Source organism: Poecilia latipinna, unplaced genomic scaffold, assembly GCF_001443285.1.
Source record: "Poecilia latipinna isolate Pla-1442-1.1 unplaced genomic scaffold, P_latipinna-1.0 Scaffold84, whole genome shotgun sequence".
Classification (NCBI taxonomy): Eukaryota; Metazoa; Chordata; class Actinopteri; order Cyprinodontiformes; family Poeciliidae; genus Poecilia; species Poecilia latipinna.
The window spans coordinates 72,092-91,034 of NW_015112700.1; the positions used below are offsets into that span (position 1 = coordinate 72,092).

The window sequence follows — 18,943 nt, forward strand, 5'->3', positions numbered from 1 at the left end:
ACTTCTTTGGGTGCCTCCCTTCCCCTCTCCTATTTTTTTTTTTATTGCGGTGGGGGGGGGGGGGGAGTTCTCTGGGGGCTGTGCAAAGAAGCAGGATAATCTTGGTGCATGCAGACAGCAAGAATATTCTGCAGAGGGCGAAGTGCTGGATCCCTAAAGCAACGACCCCCCCCCCCAAAAAAAAGAAAGAAAGGAATTCACCAAGTGCCTTGTGATTCTTTTTTAAGCAGAAATGAACCGAAGTAAGTATGAACCGATGAATAGATGGATGAGGCATACCTGGCTCCTGGTCCCGGGCAGGTTGGTGTCCCCTTCTGGCCGAGATTCTACATGGCAGTGGTGTGTTTGTGTCTGCACAGTAGTGTGTGATGGAGGAAAGAGAGCGGAGTGAGTGCACGGTGCAGTGTAGAGGATTGGAGGCAGGGTATTCAGTGTGTGCTAAGACAGTGCCTATGCATCTCCCTCCCTCTCTCTCTGCGAGTATAATCCGTTCCACAGTCTACGGGGACGAGCTGAAAATGAACCAGCTCTATCTCTCCCTCCACTTCCCTCTCGTGCTGTATCTCCACTCTGCACATGTGCCCCAAGCAGAATTAGCCTCCCCAAACCTCCACCTTGCAGAAGAAACCAGAAACCAGAGCTGCAGAGAGCGGTTCTCCCTTTAACGAGAGCTACCACAGTTTTCCCTCCTCTTCCACTGTGGCGCTAATGAAACCATTGTGTGCGCTTGTGTCGCAGTGACTCCTCTGAGTAATCACACCACCTGTACCATTTTGCAAGTTTCCTCATATTAACTAAGGATGTGAGAAAACCTTTTCTGTATTTTCAGTACTGACACCATGTTTTAGTCATGCCTGTTTGCGCAGCGACTTCGTCAACATTTGAAGTTTTGTGCTCTCGTTTCTGGCAACGCTTTCCAAAGCGCTATGCAAATGTTCAGAGTGACTCAGACAATCCTTCATCCCATCTGGAAACGTCTGGCAGCGTATCTGAGGAGGCTGTGTGCTGCATGTGCTAAGAGACAGAAGAACTGCTTATAGTTGCCAACCTTATGTAATAATCTCATTTCTGACAATTTATACATTGCCACATAGACTCCACAGTTTATCTCATTTAGGAGGCAAATTAGAAAGCATAAGGTAATCTCAGCATAGTGGGGTGTGTGGAAGAAAGGCAATAATTCTTCAAGCAGAACTGGAAATAAACAGTTTGGGGTTTTTTTTTGGTTTTGTTTTATGGATGAGGAATAAATCCCACACACCATTTATGACTTGCCACATGGTCGCTTGATATGCATTCCTGTCCATCCACTTATCAATTTCTGCTCATCAGAGATCAGGTTGCATGTATTGGTAACAAGTCCCAGAGCAAAACCCAGATATCTCTCCCTGAAGTGAAACACTACTTCTGAGGGATCCCAAGCAGTTCCAAGAACAAAAGCGAAATATATATGTACATATTCTAGCAAGTGTCATTTGTGCCCCAGAGCTCACCTCCCATTAAAATAGCCTTAAAAAATGCAACCTGATGAGAACCTTAACTTCTTTATCCATTATGTCAACTTTTACAGCCCAGCCTTAAACATGCCAATTCAGCCATTCAACTCGTCTTCAGCTGCATTTTCATTAAGCATAAAATTGCACAAATTGAAAGTGCAAAAATAAATTAACTTGATAGAAAAACCAATTTTTAAAAAACTCACGTTTCTCAATAAAAACTTTATTTTAACCGTATCAAAAAAAGATGCATTTCACAAAACTGCAAGAGCAACACTTATTGCATCATACAATCCACACACCACCACACTGAACAACAGCCAGATGATACCAATAGCATTATTTTTTCCTAAAACTCCCATTGGTTTTAAAGCTAATTTTCATTAATGGGAATAATCATTTAACTGCCATTTTTGACAAATTTAGGTTGACGTAAGACCTATAGGTGTAACAAAAAAAAAGCAACAAGAAGTAATTTGTCAGGGTGTAAATACTTGTTTGAATGTTCACATTAAAAAAAATAAAATACAGAACCTCTGTCATACTTTCTATATTCTGGTATTTTGTCATCAGTAAATACACCTTCATGCCAGAAATCAGTCGATCCTCTGCTACTCGTCCTCAAGGTGTATTTTACTCTCACAACCAGAGCAAACAGCAGCACACAGAACAACTGCTGTTTGGTTACATTCTCTCTCCATCCATACGTCTCTCACTTTATATCATGCGTCTGTGCATGTTAAGACCAATTTCCTCTTTCTCTGCTCCCACTCAAACACTCCAGAGTCCCATTTTAGCTCGAGTGTTTCCCCCACCCTCCCACTCCTCTGTGTATCCATGATGCTACGATGCACCAACGACAACACACACTCTTCTCCGTGTGATGGCTGTAGGCTGGAAACTCAAGCTTGCTGGATTATGAGTGTGTCAAATTGGCAGAATGTATTAGCATCACACTGATCACAGTCACATTTCCCCTCACTGGTCAATTATAAAGATAGATAGCAGAAAATATATATGTATAAACAGCCTGAAACGGCGCCTGGACCCATTTTCTGCTTAGTGGACAGAGCAGAAAAAAATAAAAAATAAAAACAGGGGTGGTGGGAGGGTAGAAGGAAATAAGAACAAGTGATGTTGTGATAGGAAGAAAACGGTACTTTCAACGCAGCTACAATCAGATTGTGTAGACAGAGATGGAAGGAAGAGGAAGAAAAGAAGCCCATATTGTTGCAGAAAGCCTCTGATAGGCTGAGGGCGGGTAGGGTGGGGGCCCGAGTGGCAGAAATTTGGAGTATAGGCAAGACATGTCACCCTTATGAAATCCTTGTTTAAAGGCTGCAGAGAAAAGTGGGAGCTGCACAAAGAAATGACATCCAACACCATATGAAGGCACAGTATGTGTGTGGTTTGTAGTCTGACAAATCCAACTGCGAGACTGTTTGCAGATTTCATGGCAGTGGATTATAGGCATGTTTTCCTAACGCTCTGTTTGCAGACATTTCTTCTTCCCCGTTTTTCAGCGTCGTGACAACATTCTGATCCAATAGGATTCATTTCAAAGCATCGAACGGTGTTATACAACTAATTTATCAGCTGCCTCATAACATGAGGCCACTATAGAAATTAACCACTGCAGGTATCAATATATTTGAGTCAAGTGTCTCCCTATGATGGGAATTTATTAATAGAAATGAACATACAAGAAGACAGACTGGTCTGGATGAAGCATATCGACTGAAATTAGAAAGGCATCCTTTGTTGCTCCCCGGAAGTTTCCAAAATTCTCCCACGTGTGGAATTAAGCTGGATTTGTCCAAAACATGGTGCATCATAGTTCATATGCATCAGTGCACACCAAATGCAACTGAGTTCTATTTACTGTATCTGTCATTTTATGTGCTCCTGTCTTTTATAGTGCATGTCTGTTAGGATCGAGGGTGTGGAATTCAGTGTTTCAAATCCTTTACTTTAGCAGTGATGTTGCAGTCTACTTCATTCCTGTAGTTAAGGATCAACTTATCTCCTGAAAAAGAAATGATCAGATGATTCACTCAATTAGTCAGAAAGTAGGTTAAGTTTTCCTTCGATCCTTTCCTTTTGTGCTATAACCTTATTCTGATGTAAGGAACCCTTGGTGTCACTAAAAGCCTGCAGCTATAAGCTATTTTACTGCACTCCACAGTCACTTTAAAGCCTTGGCGAGGGACTCTAAAAATGCTTTTCAGGTGAATTGGTAGAGTTCTGTTGCCACTAAGATCCAGTATGTACAGCAGTGAGGTAATGGACCATGGATGCATTTAGCCATTACACACACTAACACACCAGCCTGCACTTCTTTACAGGATTTTTGTGTAAAAGGCCAAAACAAGCTACAACCAGACTGACACACTAGAGATGCAAAAATGAAAATCAATAAAAGATGGCAACATAATTCATTTCTATAATAAATTACATTCAGGGCTTCATCTTGTATCTTGCCGTTCCATAATCAAATGGGAAGAATGTTCACATCATGACTCTCCAGTGTGTTTAAGGCTGAATAACATTTCCGAGGATTATCCATGCCACTGCGCCACTCCTGTGCCTCCCTCCTGTCGTATAGCACTTATTTCAGCAGTGCTTAAAATATTCAAAAGAGAAATAAGAAAATCTTTAAAAATATATGTGTATACATCTACAACCAGGTTCCTACTGAATTCTTGTAGGTAGAGGAGCACAAGTCTTAATATTCCTATCTTTACAAAAGCAAACAGGGGTATTAATTGCAAGATTTCTCATCACCAAATGTAAAAAAATAAAAAAAACCCTAGCCCTGAATCCAATTGAAAATGCTGACTTGACGAGTTGCAGGACGTATTAAAGCTGGAAAGTTCTTACATGATTTATCTAGGGTCTTATATTTTTGACATAAAAACCTGGCTTCTTGACAGGAGTGTATAGATTGGTTATATCTACTTATATCCAAGCATAAGGCTTGAGTTGACTGTACTACATTTTATTTAAGAGGGAATCAGACTTCAGGGAATCAGAATATTGGACTATATGACTGAATTATTATTGGTTTAGTATTTTTTTTAGTTAAGTTGAACATAATCAGATCTGAAATAAGCCCGTCTTTTGTGTATAGCGAACTGGACATAAAACATGTTAACATTGTAAACATTTTTAACTAAACTGGATTCATACTGTATTTGGACCGCGGTAGGACATTCTGCCTCTCTTTGCTAAAACTGATAACACAGCTAAAAATATCACAAACTGCTTTGAGCACAAAAAAAAAGAGCACAATCTCCTTCAGCATTTTCTATTTGTAAGCAACTGCAAGGAAAGTCGACGTCCAGTTTACTTAAGGAATCTGCTGATCAGTAAAACTAATCACTTAATATGTTACAGGAAGTCAGCTGAGCAACTTCCTGCTTGTGCTACACAGATGGACAAAAAAAAGTTCAGAGTAAGAAGATAAAGATTAACTTGTTAGTAAAAAACAACAAAATCAAACCTGGAGGCATGTAGCTGAAATAAAACCAGCATGAAATTTCCTAATTTGCAGATGCAACTGTAGAAAATAACTTCAATTGAAGAAGATATTCTTGTTATCTTCTACAAGAAGAAGATCTTGTAGAAGTTATCTTCAATTGAAGTTATTGAAGATAACTTCAATAATTAAATATGAACCACAAGCATTACTGTTTAGGATAATGTTACTTACCACAAAGTACAACAGATCCTCACCTTTTTAATGCAACTTTTGCTAGAATTACCAAAAGGAATGGTATCCAACTTCATAAAAAAATCCCAGACAGTGAATTAAACTTCTGAACTGGACAACAACAACAGAACAATAAAATGCACAATTACTTTCTTCTACTTCTTAAACTGCTGTAAACCCAGAGACAAATCGGTCAGGGGGGAAAAACTGCTGACTTCTGACATTTACACTCCACCAGTATAAACTAACAGAGCAGTTATTTTTATTTAAGAAAGAATATTTATCTAGCTGGGAACAAGCCTAGCTTTTCTCCCCCCAAGAGTTAATTGTAGTTAGTTTTGAAGTAACAAATGTTTTGTAAAGTGAATTTGTTCTCGATCACATCAAGGCAAAGTTAACTTGGCGCAACCTGAAAATAAGAAATTGTCTATTATGTTCATGTCAGTAAACTTATCATTTCCATTGATGGGGATGGATGGGAATCATGATGATGTAAATTAAAACAAATAAAAGTAGGGAAACATCAGAATCATGTAGTTTCAGATTATTTTTATAGGGCTGAAATTTGTTCTGTAATGTAGAATATTAAATGGTTAAACTGAGATAATTGATCCTAGACTCAGAAATTTGAGAACTAGAGATCATGCAGGTCGTTTTGTTTCTTTTATGCAATTCAACAGTCCGCATAGATGGAAATTACCCTTGAATCTGCTTTCAGAAAATAAAGCAGAGCAGAATCATCATTTTTATTTTCCGTTTGTGTAAGCAACTAAAGGAGTAGGAGACTACATCCACTTTAAAAAAGGAACATGCTAACCATTCTAATCCCTTTATAAGTTATAACGGTCATGCTCCTTAGAGTTGAAGGACTTTCTGCTTATGCATATAAGGGGCAAAAAAAGTTAAAGATTTACATTTAAAAAAAAAAAAAATGTCAAGCCAAGTGCTGAAAAAGTCAAAGCGAAGATCATTATTCATGACATGCAGCTGAGGCTGTAACACTCATCTTACTTCACTTTGGCATAAAATAAGTCATCTCATAAATAAAACATTTACAGCAAGAATTAGTGTTTACAACCTTTCATCATTCACCAAAAAAGAAACTGCGTTTAAAAACCACTCACACTTGACATTAAAAACTGAAGAAAAAAAAACTGAAGGTAACTGATCAACTTCGATTTTAAGGTAACTGATCAACTTTGTTCTTTACCTGAAAGAGTAACGTTTAACAGCATGAAAAAGGTTTGAAAACCGAAAGAATGAAAGTCGTCAGCAGACACCTAAAACAGCACCAGTGATCTGCAACATCACATTCTACATTTTTTCCTTATTTTAGCATACTTCATGTTTCTTAAAGTACAATTTGCTACAGCCAAACTGTAGGTTTAATTTTAAAAACTAATGCATTTCATTTCGTGACATTATGACAAAGGAAATGAATAACTGAACTCAATCTGGAACTGTGAAACCTGGCTTCGTGTTCCTTTGAGGGAAATTATAAATCGCGGATCATCTTTATTGATTTACTCCATGCGGATAGAAAAGTGAATGTTTTTAACTCTGTTCACTATAGTGAACTTAGCTATAGGCTTTGGGAAACAAGACAGAACATAAAAATGTGAACAAAGAAGCAGAAAGCATGAATGATCAACTTTTGTCGTTTTACTTTTGAACTTTGGAAAAAGATCTTTCTGAAGAACTACAGCTAATTACATCTTAATCCATAAGCAATATCTAAGTTGAAGAGAGATGTTAGTGAAACTTAGTACTTACAGTTGAAACCAGAAGTTTACATTCACCAATTTTTTTTTTTTTTTTTCTAAATCTAAAGTTGTTTTAAGTGACTCAGATTTATCAAAGTTACAGTACAGACCAAAAGTTTGGACACCTTTTCATTCAAAGAGTTTTCTTCATTTTCATGACTATGAAAATTGTAGATTCACACTGAAGGCATCAAAACTCAACACATGTGGAATTATATATTTAACCAAAATGTGTGAAACTGAAAATACGCCTTATATTCTAGGTTCTTCAAAGTAGCCACCTTTTGCTTTGATTACTGCTTCGCACACTCTTGGCGTTCTCTTGATGAGTTTCAAGAGGTCGTCACCTGAAATGGTCTTCCAACAGTCTTGAAGGAGTTCCCAGAGATGCTTAACACTTGTTGGCCCTTTTGCCTTCACTCTGTGGTCCAGCTCACCCCAAACCATCTCAATTGGGTTCAGGTCCGGTGACTGTGGAGGCCAGGTCATCTGGCGCAGCACCCCATCTCTCTCCTTCTTGGTCGAATAGCCCTTACACAGCCCGGAGGTGTGTTTGGGGTCATTGTCCTGTTGAAAAATAAATGATGGTCCAACTAAACGCAAACCAGATGGAATAGCATGCAGCTGCAAAATGCTGTGGTAGCCATGCTGGTTCAGTATGCCTTCAAATTTGAATAAATCCCCAACAGTGTCACCAGCAAAGCCCCCCCCACACACCATCACACCTCCTCCTCCATGCTTCACGGTGGGAACCAGGCATGTAGAGTCCATCCGTTCACCTTTTCTGCGTCGCAATAAGACACGGTGGTTGGAACCAAAGATCTCAAATTTGGACCCATCAGACCAAAGCACAGATGTCCACTGGTCTAATGTCCATTCCTTGTGTTCTTTAGCCCAAACAAGTCTGTTCTGCTTGTTGACTGTCCTTAGCAGTGGTTTCCTAGCAGCTATTCTACCATGAATGCCTGATTCACACAGTCTCCTCTTAACAGTTGTTGCAGAGATGTGTCTCTGTGTGGCATTGACCTGGTCTCTAATCTGAGCTGCTGTTAACCTGTGATTTCTGAGGCTGGTGACTCGGATGAACTTATCCTCCGCAGCAGAGGTGACTCCTGGTCTTCCTTTCCTGGGGCGGTCCTCATGTGAGCCAGTTTCTTTGACTGCACTTGGGATCACTTTCAGAGTTTTCCCAATTTTTCGGACTGACTGACCTTCATTTCTTAAAGTAATGATGACTAGTCGTTTTTCTTTACTTAACTGCCTTTGTCTCGCCATAATACAAATTCTAACACTATTCAGTAGGACTATCAGCTGTGTGTCCACATGACTTCTGCTCAACACAACTGATGGTCCCAATCCCATTTATAAGGCAAGAAATCCCACTTATTAACCTGACAGGGCACACCAAGTGAAAACCATTTCAGGTGACGACCTCTTGAAACTCATCAAGAGAATGCAGAGAGTGTGCAAAGCGGTAATCACAGCAAAATGTTGCTACTTTGAAGAAACTAGAATATAAGCCATATTTTCAGTTGTTTTACACTTTTTTGTTTAGTACATTTTTCCACATTCATAGTTTTGATGCCTTCAGTGTGAATCTACAATGTCAACAGTCATGAAAATAAAGGAAACTCATTGAATGAGTAGGTGTGTCCAAACCTTTGGTCTGTACTGTATTTTATATTTGCTAAATATCACGAGACAATTTGTTAGAAATGTATTAATATCAAATTCAGAAGTTCACTTGTCCTGAATAAATGTGTCCACACCTTGTCAATTTCCCCAGAGTTTTAAATAGGGTTGTCAAAAAATATCAACGCAATTCACACTAGGAAAAAAAAGGGACTTATTTAAAGATACTCGCTGTCAAAGTCAATATAAACTGACCCATTCACATTGTTGTACTTCCTCCAACAGCAGCGCTGCAACAGTCCTAAGTAAAACCTAGCCCCTCCCCTGTAATACATTCATTACTCATTTCCATGATTTCCACATCACTTCCTCTTTTCAGATACTCTGCTACTCCAAAGAACTGACCCTTCATCTGAGCCCTGTCATTTGTTCCTTCTATCTAATCACCAGAGGAGCAACTTGTCGCATGCCGTTTACTGTCAATTTAATCGATACTGTAGTGGAGCAGTTAGTTTTCTTTTTAAGGATCACAGTGAAAGCTTATGCTACGTGATCAGGGATAGATATAAGCCCTTACAGCATGGGTGCTGCACACATCCACCTATAGTATATACCTGTCCCTTAGTGAAAAGAAGATCTGGTTAAGAAAAAAAATTGAAACAGGAGATCCCAAACTATCAAGACAGACAGAACTTTACAGATCCAATACTGCTGGTCATCAAGGACTCAACCACAGCACAGTGCTGGAAAAACAGGTGATGCAATGCAGCAGGAAACGTTCTCAAGTGTTGCTTGCTTCATATGGTGTGGTGTTTATTTCGTTTTTGAAGATGTCAGTATGGGTTGAAGATTATTGCCTATAATTTAATGTCAAATTTCTGAATAGATTTCCATCATTTCAAGACTGCAAATTACTGCAATTATACATCTTAGCTATACTCTGCGAAATAAAGTCTGTATTTCAGTTCAAATTCAACATTTCTTTGAAAGCATTTGGGGAAGAGCATCAAATAAACAAAAATGTTCAGCTGTGATTAACATGTCTTAGATGGCAGCAACCTATTTAATCTGAACCAAGGTAGCGAGCAGCTTCTTCTTTAATTTATGTGAGGCTTTTGAGCAATGATCAAACATTAAATGTCGACGCCAGGATTCATTTGGCTCAAACTGTCAAAGATTGCTTCAGGAAGAATCACACATCTGCCCTGACCTTAAAACCTCTGAGAATTTTTGGGTCGGTCGTGAAGATTTTAATCACAGAAGCCTGATTTTCAAAAGATTAATGGAAAATCTTGTCAAAAAGTTTCATGGAACTCAAGATGCAAATAAATGTAGAGATGAGGGATTTCCTGATCCAATCCCCGACATTGAATTGAGGTCAAGATCAAGGCATTTTTAACTGATGCATATCAAAGTTTCTGATTAAAACTGAACTTCTGATTGGTGCTTCCGTCTATAACTTTGTCAGCCACAATTTGCTGCCAGGTTTTAAAAATCAAGCTCTGTGTCCACAGTCTGAAAAGACTATATTTTAGATCATTTTATTAATCTAATGAGTTTATATTTTCCTTAAAGTGGTTTTCCTCCATAATGACATCTGCACTGAAAGTTGGTTATAGACTTTGTGATGTTTATTTTATCAGAAATTGCTTTCGGATGGGATTATAAAACTAACATGTAAACTAAAACTTGATTAAAAACAGAAGATATTTCCACATACAACGTTTTACTTTAAAACTATGTTGTTGGGATAAAGATAAATAGAATGATTTAGCCATTAATTGGAGCCCATGTTTTCAACAAACCCAAAAGCAATAAGATCACAATGATCTTTAGTTAAGTTACACTGTCATCCCAACATTCATCACCATTTTTGCATATCCCAAGTCTTCCTAATCTTTTGCACAAACAAATGTAGTTTACAAAGGCAGCAAGTAATTAACTAAAACCACAATGTGTTTCAGTCCAACAGACCAGATGACAAAGCATAAAGAGAAAATCTGCAATTAAGAAGACAATCTGGGTGTAAAGAATGATACAGGAGGATTTATTTACTCGGATCACCTTCCAGTATGTAGTCTCCATTACCATTACAGTTTCCAGGGGAACAAAAGCGATTTTTTTATCACATGATCTGATTTCTTGGGGTAGACCTGAAGCTTTCTTTCACATACAAGAAAGAGCCACCAATAACAAAATCCAAAACTGCTTCATAATACCGTTCCATCCCATAAATACATGTTTGAATATCAATGTAAACAGAAGAGGTCAACAAGTATAATCACTTTTGCGAGGCACTGTAGCAGTAGAAAGACTCTGTCACACTTCCAGTCTATTTGAGGGTAACTGGTTTAAAAACAGCAGCCCTAATCCTTGAATTACAATGCTGGTGATTTAGCAAACAGGATTTGGCTTTCAGGAAGAGAGTTTGTGGTTTCCACAAATGTAAAATACACACTGAAGGTGTTTATTTACACAAAGTCTTTACCTTCAGAAGTATGTCAGGGCAGAATATTTTCTGCTTCCTGAGCCCTGGTGACAGTAATGCCATCTGAAGGTTGCCCTCTATTGGAGTAAAAAAATATCTTAAAATGTAAAAATAAAATAATAGAACCAAAAGAAAAACAGCTATCATCCACTCTAAATAAAATGTGAAGTTAAACATCTCAGAACAGTGAAAGTACCTTGATATGTGGCAACAGCAGAAAGACCTTGAAGTAACCTCGCACACTGCAAAATGCTCATTCCTAAGACAATTCCTAACACCTCCCTTCACAGACTGAAGGCTGCAACAAAGCCTATGAAAGGTTTTGCCTTCTGTGGTGGAGAAAAACATGTTTTTAAATGTCCCAGAAACTTCTTTCACAGGACTACAAAAGAATGATGAAAATGACGGCGAATTGCCGAGCGCCTGTACAAAAAGAAACCTCCTGCTCCCAGACTTACCCACAGCCAACTGAAATGTGGAAATCTGAAAGCTGCAGCCTGAAACGTTGATTGGCTCAGGGAGACAACGTGCTAGGAATCTTCAAAACAATATTCACAACAGGGAACTTCAGATCTGCTTCAAAGAAACCTTTTAAGTGTGACTCAGACAAAGAAAAGAAACAGATTTTTCTCCACACAAAGTCAACAGGATTTCCAGGCTGCAGCAAAAATCTCATTACAGCATGATTGGGACCAAGATTTTAATTTTGAAAAGGCTAAGTGAAATAACATGGTTGACACAGTCATCTTTTTTTTCATGGTGAACCAAAATGGTTTAATTCTCTTCTTCATCCATCCCATAGCTACTAGTCTTGGGTTATGACTTTTTTCTTCAAATAATTAGATCATAATTCCCATCCATTTCTAGACAACAATTGGTTCTGTAATCCTATCAAATTGCCAACACCACTGGATAATTTTGCATCAGATCTTCTATAAACACATTATACTTTGGTGTAGTGTTTTGAAGAGGTGAAATGCTGTATGGATAATTTTCTTTTCCAAGTCAGATATGCTCATTTCACTCAGCACAATTGTAGAGCTATTCTGTGCAATTGCCCAGTAGCATGAACACCCACCACTGAGCAGAAGAGACCAGCAATAAAGAAATATGCATTGTGAATGGCTCCGTCTGGTTATTAACATTACCTACACAATTAAACATGGGTAAGTCAAATGGATTGGAGCTTCTGCACATTAACATAAGCAGGTGAAATGCCACGTCAAGCCTGCATCTTAGTGGTAAACAAGGGAAAACAAACATAACCTGGCTAACCAGGAGTCTTTTTTAAAGAGGTCCTACAGTCAGCTGCTCACACATGGCAGTGGAACAGCAGCACTTCATACTTAACCCTTACAGAGCATCTAAAGATATTTTATTCACCTGGATTGGAGTACTGCTACACTTTAGAGCACTTTGAAATACATTGTTACAAAAAAGCAGACAGTCAACCAGTGCAACTACTAAACTCTACTGATGCGTGCACCATACACAGACACAAAACAACATACAGTCCTCATACAAAGCAATTTGGAAGCAAGTTGTTGTGACTTCTGATTTAAAAGAAAAAGAAAAAAAAAAACTTAAGACAATGTGCCAGAAACAAATGCAAATTTTTATTTACCCAGTAGTATTAGAAAAACATTGGTCAGTTACCACAATTATCTCGGTATTAAACAATGATCTTAGTATTATGCGAGACTTTTGATGCTCACAGATGATGGCTAACAGAATGACAAAGCAATGCTTTCACCTTTCAACTCGCATCTCTGTTAACCATAAACCCTCAATACAGCATCCACACCATAGGATTCTCTCATTGTTCTCCTTAGTTCAATTCCCTCCAATAAAACACTCCAAGATACTTGAATGCCTCAATTTAAAGCCACAGTTCAGTTAACTAGATGCTACCAATTTTTATTTTTCATATAGGGCTGTGAAGAAGCGTTTCCCCCCCTTCTTAATTTCTTATACATTTTTTTTTCTTTTTCAGAGAAAAAAAATATAGGAAGTGTGCAAACACTTTCATACCACTTTACATTCATCAAAGCAGTTTTTAAAACTACTGAAGCCATTAAATTACAAGAAAATCCTTTCAGAAATCCTGCTGACACTATTGTAAAGGAGTTCAAGGCTGAATGACTCTCTCCCTAAATAGCTATTGGAAAAAAAATAAAATAAAGCACAGAGTTCAAAAACAGCTAAGTCCAATAAGCACCTAATGTGTGCTAAATTATGCAGATGTATCTTTATCATTATTATTAATTTTCTGTACTTCATTTATGATTTCTATTATCTACTCATTCAGCACAATAAACCACATTAATGACAATAAATCACAATTCAGACAAAAAAAATAAACATTTGAATACATCTGACCTGGTTTGCACCAGTCCAGCATGATTAGTCAAGCATAATTACCGTGCATGTTTTTATTCATGCATATAAAAAAAGTTTCCTTTTATACAAATAACCATCGTTAATGCAGGAGTTTTCAATGAGTGTCAGAATCCTGCCAAAAGGCACACATTAGCAGAATACTGGTCAGTAACATTCAATAGTGTCCATTAAAGGATAAAACAGGATCAACTACTACATAAGCTGAATCATTACAGAAAGAGTTTGTTTTCTTCTCACCACTGCATATATTTCCTCATACAAGATGAAAAGCATTAGGAAAGTACAAAAGATTTGAGATTGGAAGACGCTGCATTTGTCGTAGTGAAGCCGCTTTTCTCCAAGTTTTTGCTTCCACAATTTAGTAGACTAATGATATCTTCTGAATCCAAAAACAAAATGTCTCTCGTTGGCACCAAAGGCTTAGAATAAGCATGCCTAAGATAAAAGGAAAAGATGCAACATCCAAAGCCAATACATTTAAAAAAAAAAAAAAAAAAAAGATATTCCAGAATCACTTCTCCTCAGCCAGTGGCGACTGCATCAATCAGTCCCATAAACTCGGCATCATTTACTCAGCAGCTTCCTCGGTCTGCCATTCATCTTTCTGTCTATATCCTTCCAGATGTTTGATCAGGCTGACATGGGAAAACCACTGCTCCTCGGCTCTCTTGACAGATCCTCTAACAAGTCTCTCTTCCTTTGCTTCTGCTCCTCAGTCACTGGAGATTTGTGAAAGCTTTGTTAACCACCACCTCCTGCTCGTCCGCCCCTCACACACACCCTCCAGGGAAGGTAAGGAGGGTGCCGGCGTGTCAAGGAGCTGACATGACTCATGCACTCATGAGGCAGAAAGAGATAAGTTTGAAATGTTCAAGAGAAGTGGCTGTTTAAACCACAAGCTTCATATTTAATCCTCTCAGTGATTTCTGAGCGAGAGAATGCAAAATGTGACGGCTCTGATATCGACAATGCTGAATTTTACAACAAATCCATTTTTAAACACCATATCCACCAATACTTCTGAGAGATAAGACCCTTCATCTTCTGACAGATTTGTGCAGCGAGCAGGGAAGGGGTGGAGGGTATCATGTAAATCAGCGCTGATTAAAGAGTGTTTGGCCTCCATTTTAGCCTCAGCCAGCCCTAAAATCAGCGGCAGCACCAGCTCGACTGCTCATGCATTATAATTAAATTTAAATCACAAAGATAAGGATCTTTTTTCTGGGAGATTAAACCACACGGCTGATAATACCTCACCCTACAGGGAAGGTTTCTTCTCCTTCCATCTGAAGATGGTTTTCAATTACACCCAATGTACAAGTGAGCGCCACGTTTATTGGCACCCCTGGAAAAGGTTTATATTAATATTGCAAAAAAATAAATTTACAGTACAAGCAACGCAAGAATAATGATTTATAGTGACAATTTTTAACTGATGTTTGCAAACTCTAAAAAACTGATTAAGCCTTTTGTTGCCTGTGACTTTGAACATTTTTTCACTGTTAGTTCCATGGGCTTGTTAATGAATATCTATATATTTGAATATGATTAAAGAATTATTTGAGATATTCAGCAATAAAAAAAAAATAAATAAAAATCACAATATTTACTTGAACACTATCATGCAGTCACAGTGATGCAATACATCACTGGAAAAAGGCTGCAAGGAATTTTGAATTTTAGTCACATTTTAGTGAAATGTGTGGCTATTAAACAAACAGCTGAAGCTTGAAACTGGGTCATCGAAGGGGAAAAATCATCACATTCACATCAAAGCAGTTCAAAAAGAAAAGGACCAAGGTGATATACTTCTCCCATTCTGTGGTGGGGCATTAAGAGAGACGTGAATAAACAAAATCTGAAGACCTTAACATGAAGCATTAGTTTATTGCTGTAGCTGTGCAGTAAAATCTGAGAAAAGACCAAACAGCAGTCCAAGCATGCATGCATGTGAATTTTGCACATAAAATACAAGAATACACTAAATCTAATAAAACCATTTTGAGGAAATATATTTTCTTTCCGCGTTTGCATTTTTTCCGACTGCCTACAAAAGTGTGCCTCTGCATTTCTAAACCGCAGCAGTAATACTCAGCCATCTCTAGCTGCAGCATTTTCCATCTCTTCCTGTCTAACCAACAGCAGCCTTTAGAAAAATCCATCAATAGCTCCCTTTCACACTAGCCCAGATGTCGACTCAGAGAGCCAGAACATCAACAGTCTCCCATCCACACAGGCAGTAAACAGGCTCTCCAGACACAACCCACACCACCACTCACACCCCCGTCCTCAGATACTCAGTCCTGATGATATCCGCTCTGAAACACGTTTTATAGACACTTTGCCAGCATTTCAGATAGACTGCAGTACTTTAAAACTGATTAGAGTGGAGTATAACTCAGCTTCATCCTCATCCAAAGCAGTGGAGGAAGAAAAAGAACTTGCTATAAGATTCTGCCCTAATTTTTAAATTCATGCACTGCAGAGTGCCCTGCTGCAGATGACTCTACTACAAAGATATACTTTCACTCAGCAAAGTCACATTGAATTAACCCTCAGAATACATGCAAAGGTGTCTGGCAAGCATAGACAACGGCATGCTAAATAGGAGGAACAGTGGTTAACAGAGGTAGTTTCCCAGCACGTCAAAGAAAGGCACTCAAGTTAGAAATACCTGCAACTACAGAATGGACGGAGAGAGAGGGGACATGCCTGGGAAGGAGGAATTGCCCATTCTCCGCCTTGATAAAACAGTTTACTGTCCTTTACCGCACCGTCAGTTTATCTTCTTTTTTTCCTTACAACACCTAATATCCTGTCCATGCACTCCTCTACTCTTGTTCCTTCTTACTCTGTTTCTTCTCTTGGTCCAGGCTTATCCCTTTCCTCTGAGAGCATCCATATCCCAGCTTCTGGCGCAGCTTTGTCAGCATGTGTGAAGCGCTCGGTAGGACGGGGATGCTCCGTCTGTGATGGGGATGAGAGCACGCTGGAGTGCAGAGGCGCTTTTAACCATGTCTTACCATGGCCACTGAATAAACTCATCTTTTATGAATGCACAGCCCTCCCCGTTCCGATTCTCTTAAAGGGCCTGCGTCTCCTCCCTGCTGCCTTTGATCTCGTCATTACACAGATTGGATTTAACTCTTGTTCTCACAGGTTTTGTTAGGAAAACACACTGCAGCATGTATTCGGGGCATCGTTATTTGGACTTGTTGCCTTTTTTGCGATTTATTTAATTATAAAAGGGAGTCTACACACAGAGAAAAAAAAAAGAGCTGCAGATGTTTCTCACATGCAAATGCGAATCTAATGATGGTAATAAATGACTAATTCCATGGTACCTTTAATGGTGCTGACTGTGCACGTGTGATGAAACACTGCAGACTAAGCTAATCTCCAATAGGGTGCGCGTCTGCCTGCTTCAAAAAGAAACTGTTGAAAGTAATTTCTGCCCTAGCGCCGACTGTAATTTAATCCAGAGTTGAAGGCCATGAATTAATGACACACAGAGGGCTCGTCACGGTGACTGTTCAGGGTCAGAGGAGCTGTATGTCGTCCACACCATGACACCTGGTAATGAGATCTACAGGGGGAGATGTAAGGAATCATTCAGTCACAGTTTATTTTAGAAAAGAATTCTGACCCATCTACAAGATTCTTGTTAAAAAATAAAAATAAAAAATACAAGGCTCCTACAAAATAAAATCCAGACAACTTAAAAAGGTAAAATGGAGAGATGGAAAAAGATTTGTATCTGCTGGAAAGATGGGCAGACATAAAGAGGAACAAAGCAACAGATGAACAGAGGATTAGTCATAATCAACAAAATAAATGATTAAAAAGTGAATTTATTTCAGTAAAAATGTGGGTTTAGAGAAAAGTATGTCGAATACCTGCTTATAGATCATTTTTAAAAGGTACTTTCAATCAAACAAGCCTCACTGAAACACCTTTTTTATATGACTTGATAGAAAGATGAACTAAAGAATGAATGGAAAAGGTATTAGTGGATGAATGGAAGATAAACTGAACAAATGGATAGATGGACAAAAGAAGGGATAACAATAGAGGAATTAACAGATCAAAGTCAATGGATGGATGAACAGATGAACAACAAATTAATGGGAATTAAATGCATTTTTTGGCATACACTAGTTTTAGAAAAAGCTTCTCCCAACCTGAAGAAGGCTTAAATCAAATTCCAAAAATTTCCAGACTACATAGAAATCCCCATTAAAGAAACATTTTCAAATAAAAAGCCATGAATATTTAATTACTTCCCATTATTTTGCTCTCTAAACTCTACAAACACAGATGCCAACGTCCAAACAAAACAAGGACAAGAAAGAAAGAAAATGGTTGGAAAACAAAACCAGGGGAAAAAAAACAAACAAGATATGAGCACAATGCTACACTTTGACAGACAAGTGAAGTGGACAGAACGATGCTTGGTGACCTGAACTGACTTACTGGTAAATAAAATAATGCAATAAATTAAAGATGGCACTGACTGGGACTTGAGAGGGTGGATATTTCTGTTGTGAAAAAATATCCTCTGTAAAGTCTGCCTTTAATCTGCCAACTGTCTCCACATTGCAGACTAAAAGGACTAGAAGAATACATTAGTAAACATTTAGCTAGCCTTATTTTTTCTGCCCTAAAATCACATTAAAAAGTTCAGTCTGAGGCACTATTCTGTTCATCCTTCTATAGGTGCTGAGATAATTAGCACTTCAACTCCCGACTCTGCAAGACAGAAATTGCACCCTAAAGAGGGAGAAGTAAGAAAAACATAATTGGAGGATCCAAATAGGGAAAACAACACATGTGATTAGAAAGTCCGTCTGTTTACCTTTCTAACAACAATTTTTGTTTGTGTCCTTCAATAAAACTTCAGAATACTTACAGTTAAGTGTGAAAAAAGAAGGGGGGGGGGGGAAAGTCTCAGTGAATGAGGCAAAGCAGATAAACAGAAGAAATGCAAAGAGGGAATAAATAAAGAGCGGAAACAGAAAAGACGGCCAGATGATGAGATAATTACACATTCATGGACACAGTGTTGACTGCTGTCAGGAGGAGCAGCTGCTCTCTTGCTCCATCTGGCCAGAGGAGGTGAATAATGAATCAGGATGATGCTGATGTGCACTTACTCTAACCTCGCATAGCTCACATGCACAACACCAGCAACAGTCTGCAGCAGATGAAGAGACAGGTGCAGAGAACTTCAAAAGAACTATGTCCTTGTAAACTGCTGCATGTCACCTGAGAGGACATTGGCAGTGGACAGCAGCTGGGCTAATGAAGACAACTGAAGGCTTCTGTGCAGCAACAACGAGATGCCAACCAAAATAACATCCAAATCCAGTTAGCTTGCGTGTTAAGAAAAAAAAATGGTCTGAATGAAAGATAATTAAATGAATGAGGTCACCTATTTGCTGCAATGTAGTCG

The 18,943-nt window shown here is 38.5% G+C and overlaps 1 protein-coding gene across 7 annotated transcripts in view; it reads right to left on the minus strand.

Moving 5' to 3' along the window:
- LOC106938735 (SRC kinase signaling inhibitor 1-like) overlaps window positions 1–16,517 on the minus strand; it is an 87,800-nt gene extending 71,283 nt beyond the window's left edge. For 3 of the 7 annotated variants that reach the window (XM_015020894.1, XM_015020887.1, XM_015020881.1), the window contains exon 1: window positions 16,343–16,517. In XM_015020894.1, the coding sequence (XP_014876380.1) occupies window positions 16,343–16,424 (82 nt within the window). In that variant the 5' untranslated portion in view covers window positions 16,425–16,517. Of the gene's footprint in view, window positions 1–279; window positions 529–16,165 lie in introns of those variants that run through there. The other 4 variants (XM_015020917.1, XM_015020922.1, XM_015020901.1 and 1 more) reach the window with 3 other exon arrangements.
- Window positions 16,518–18,943: the final 2,426 nt, after the last annotated feature.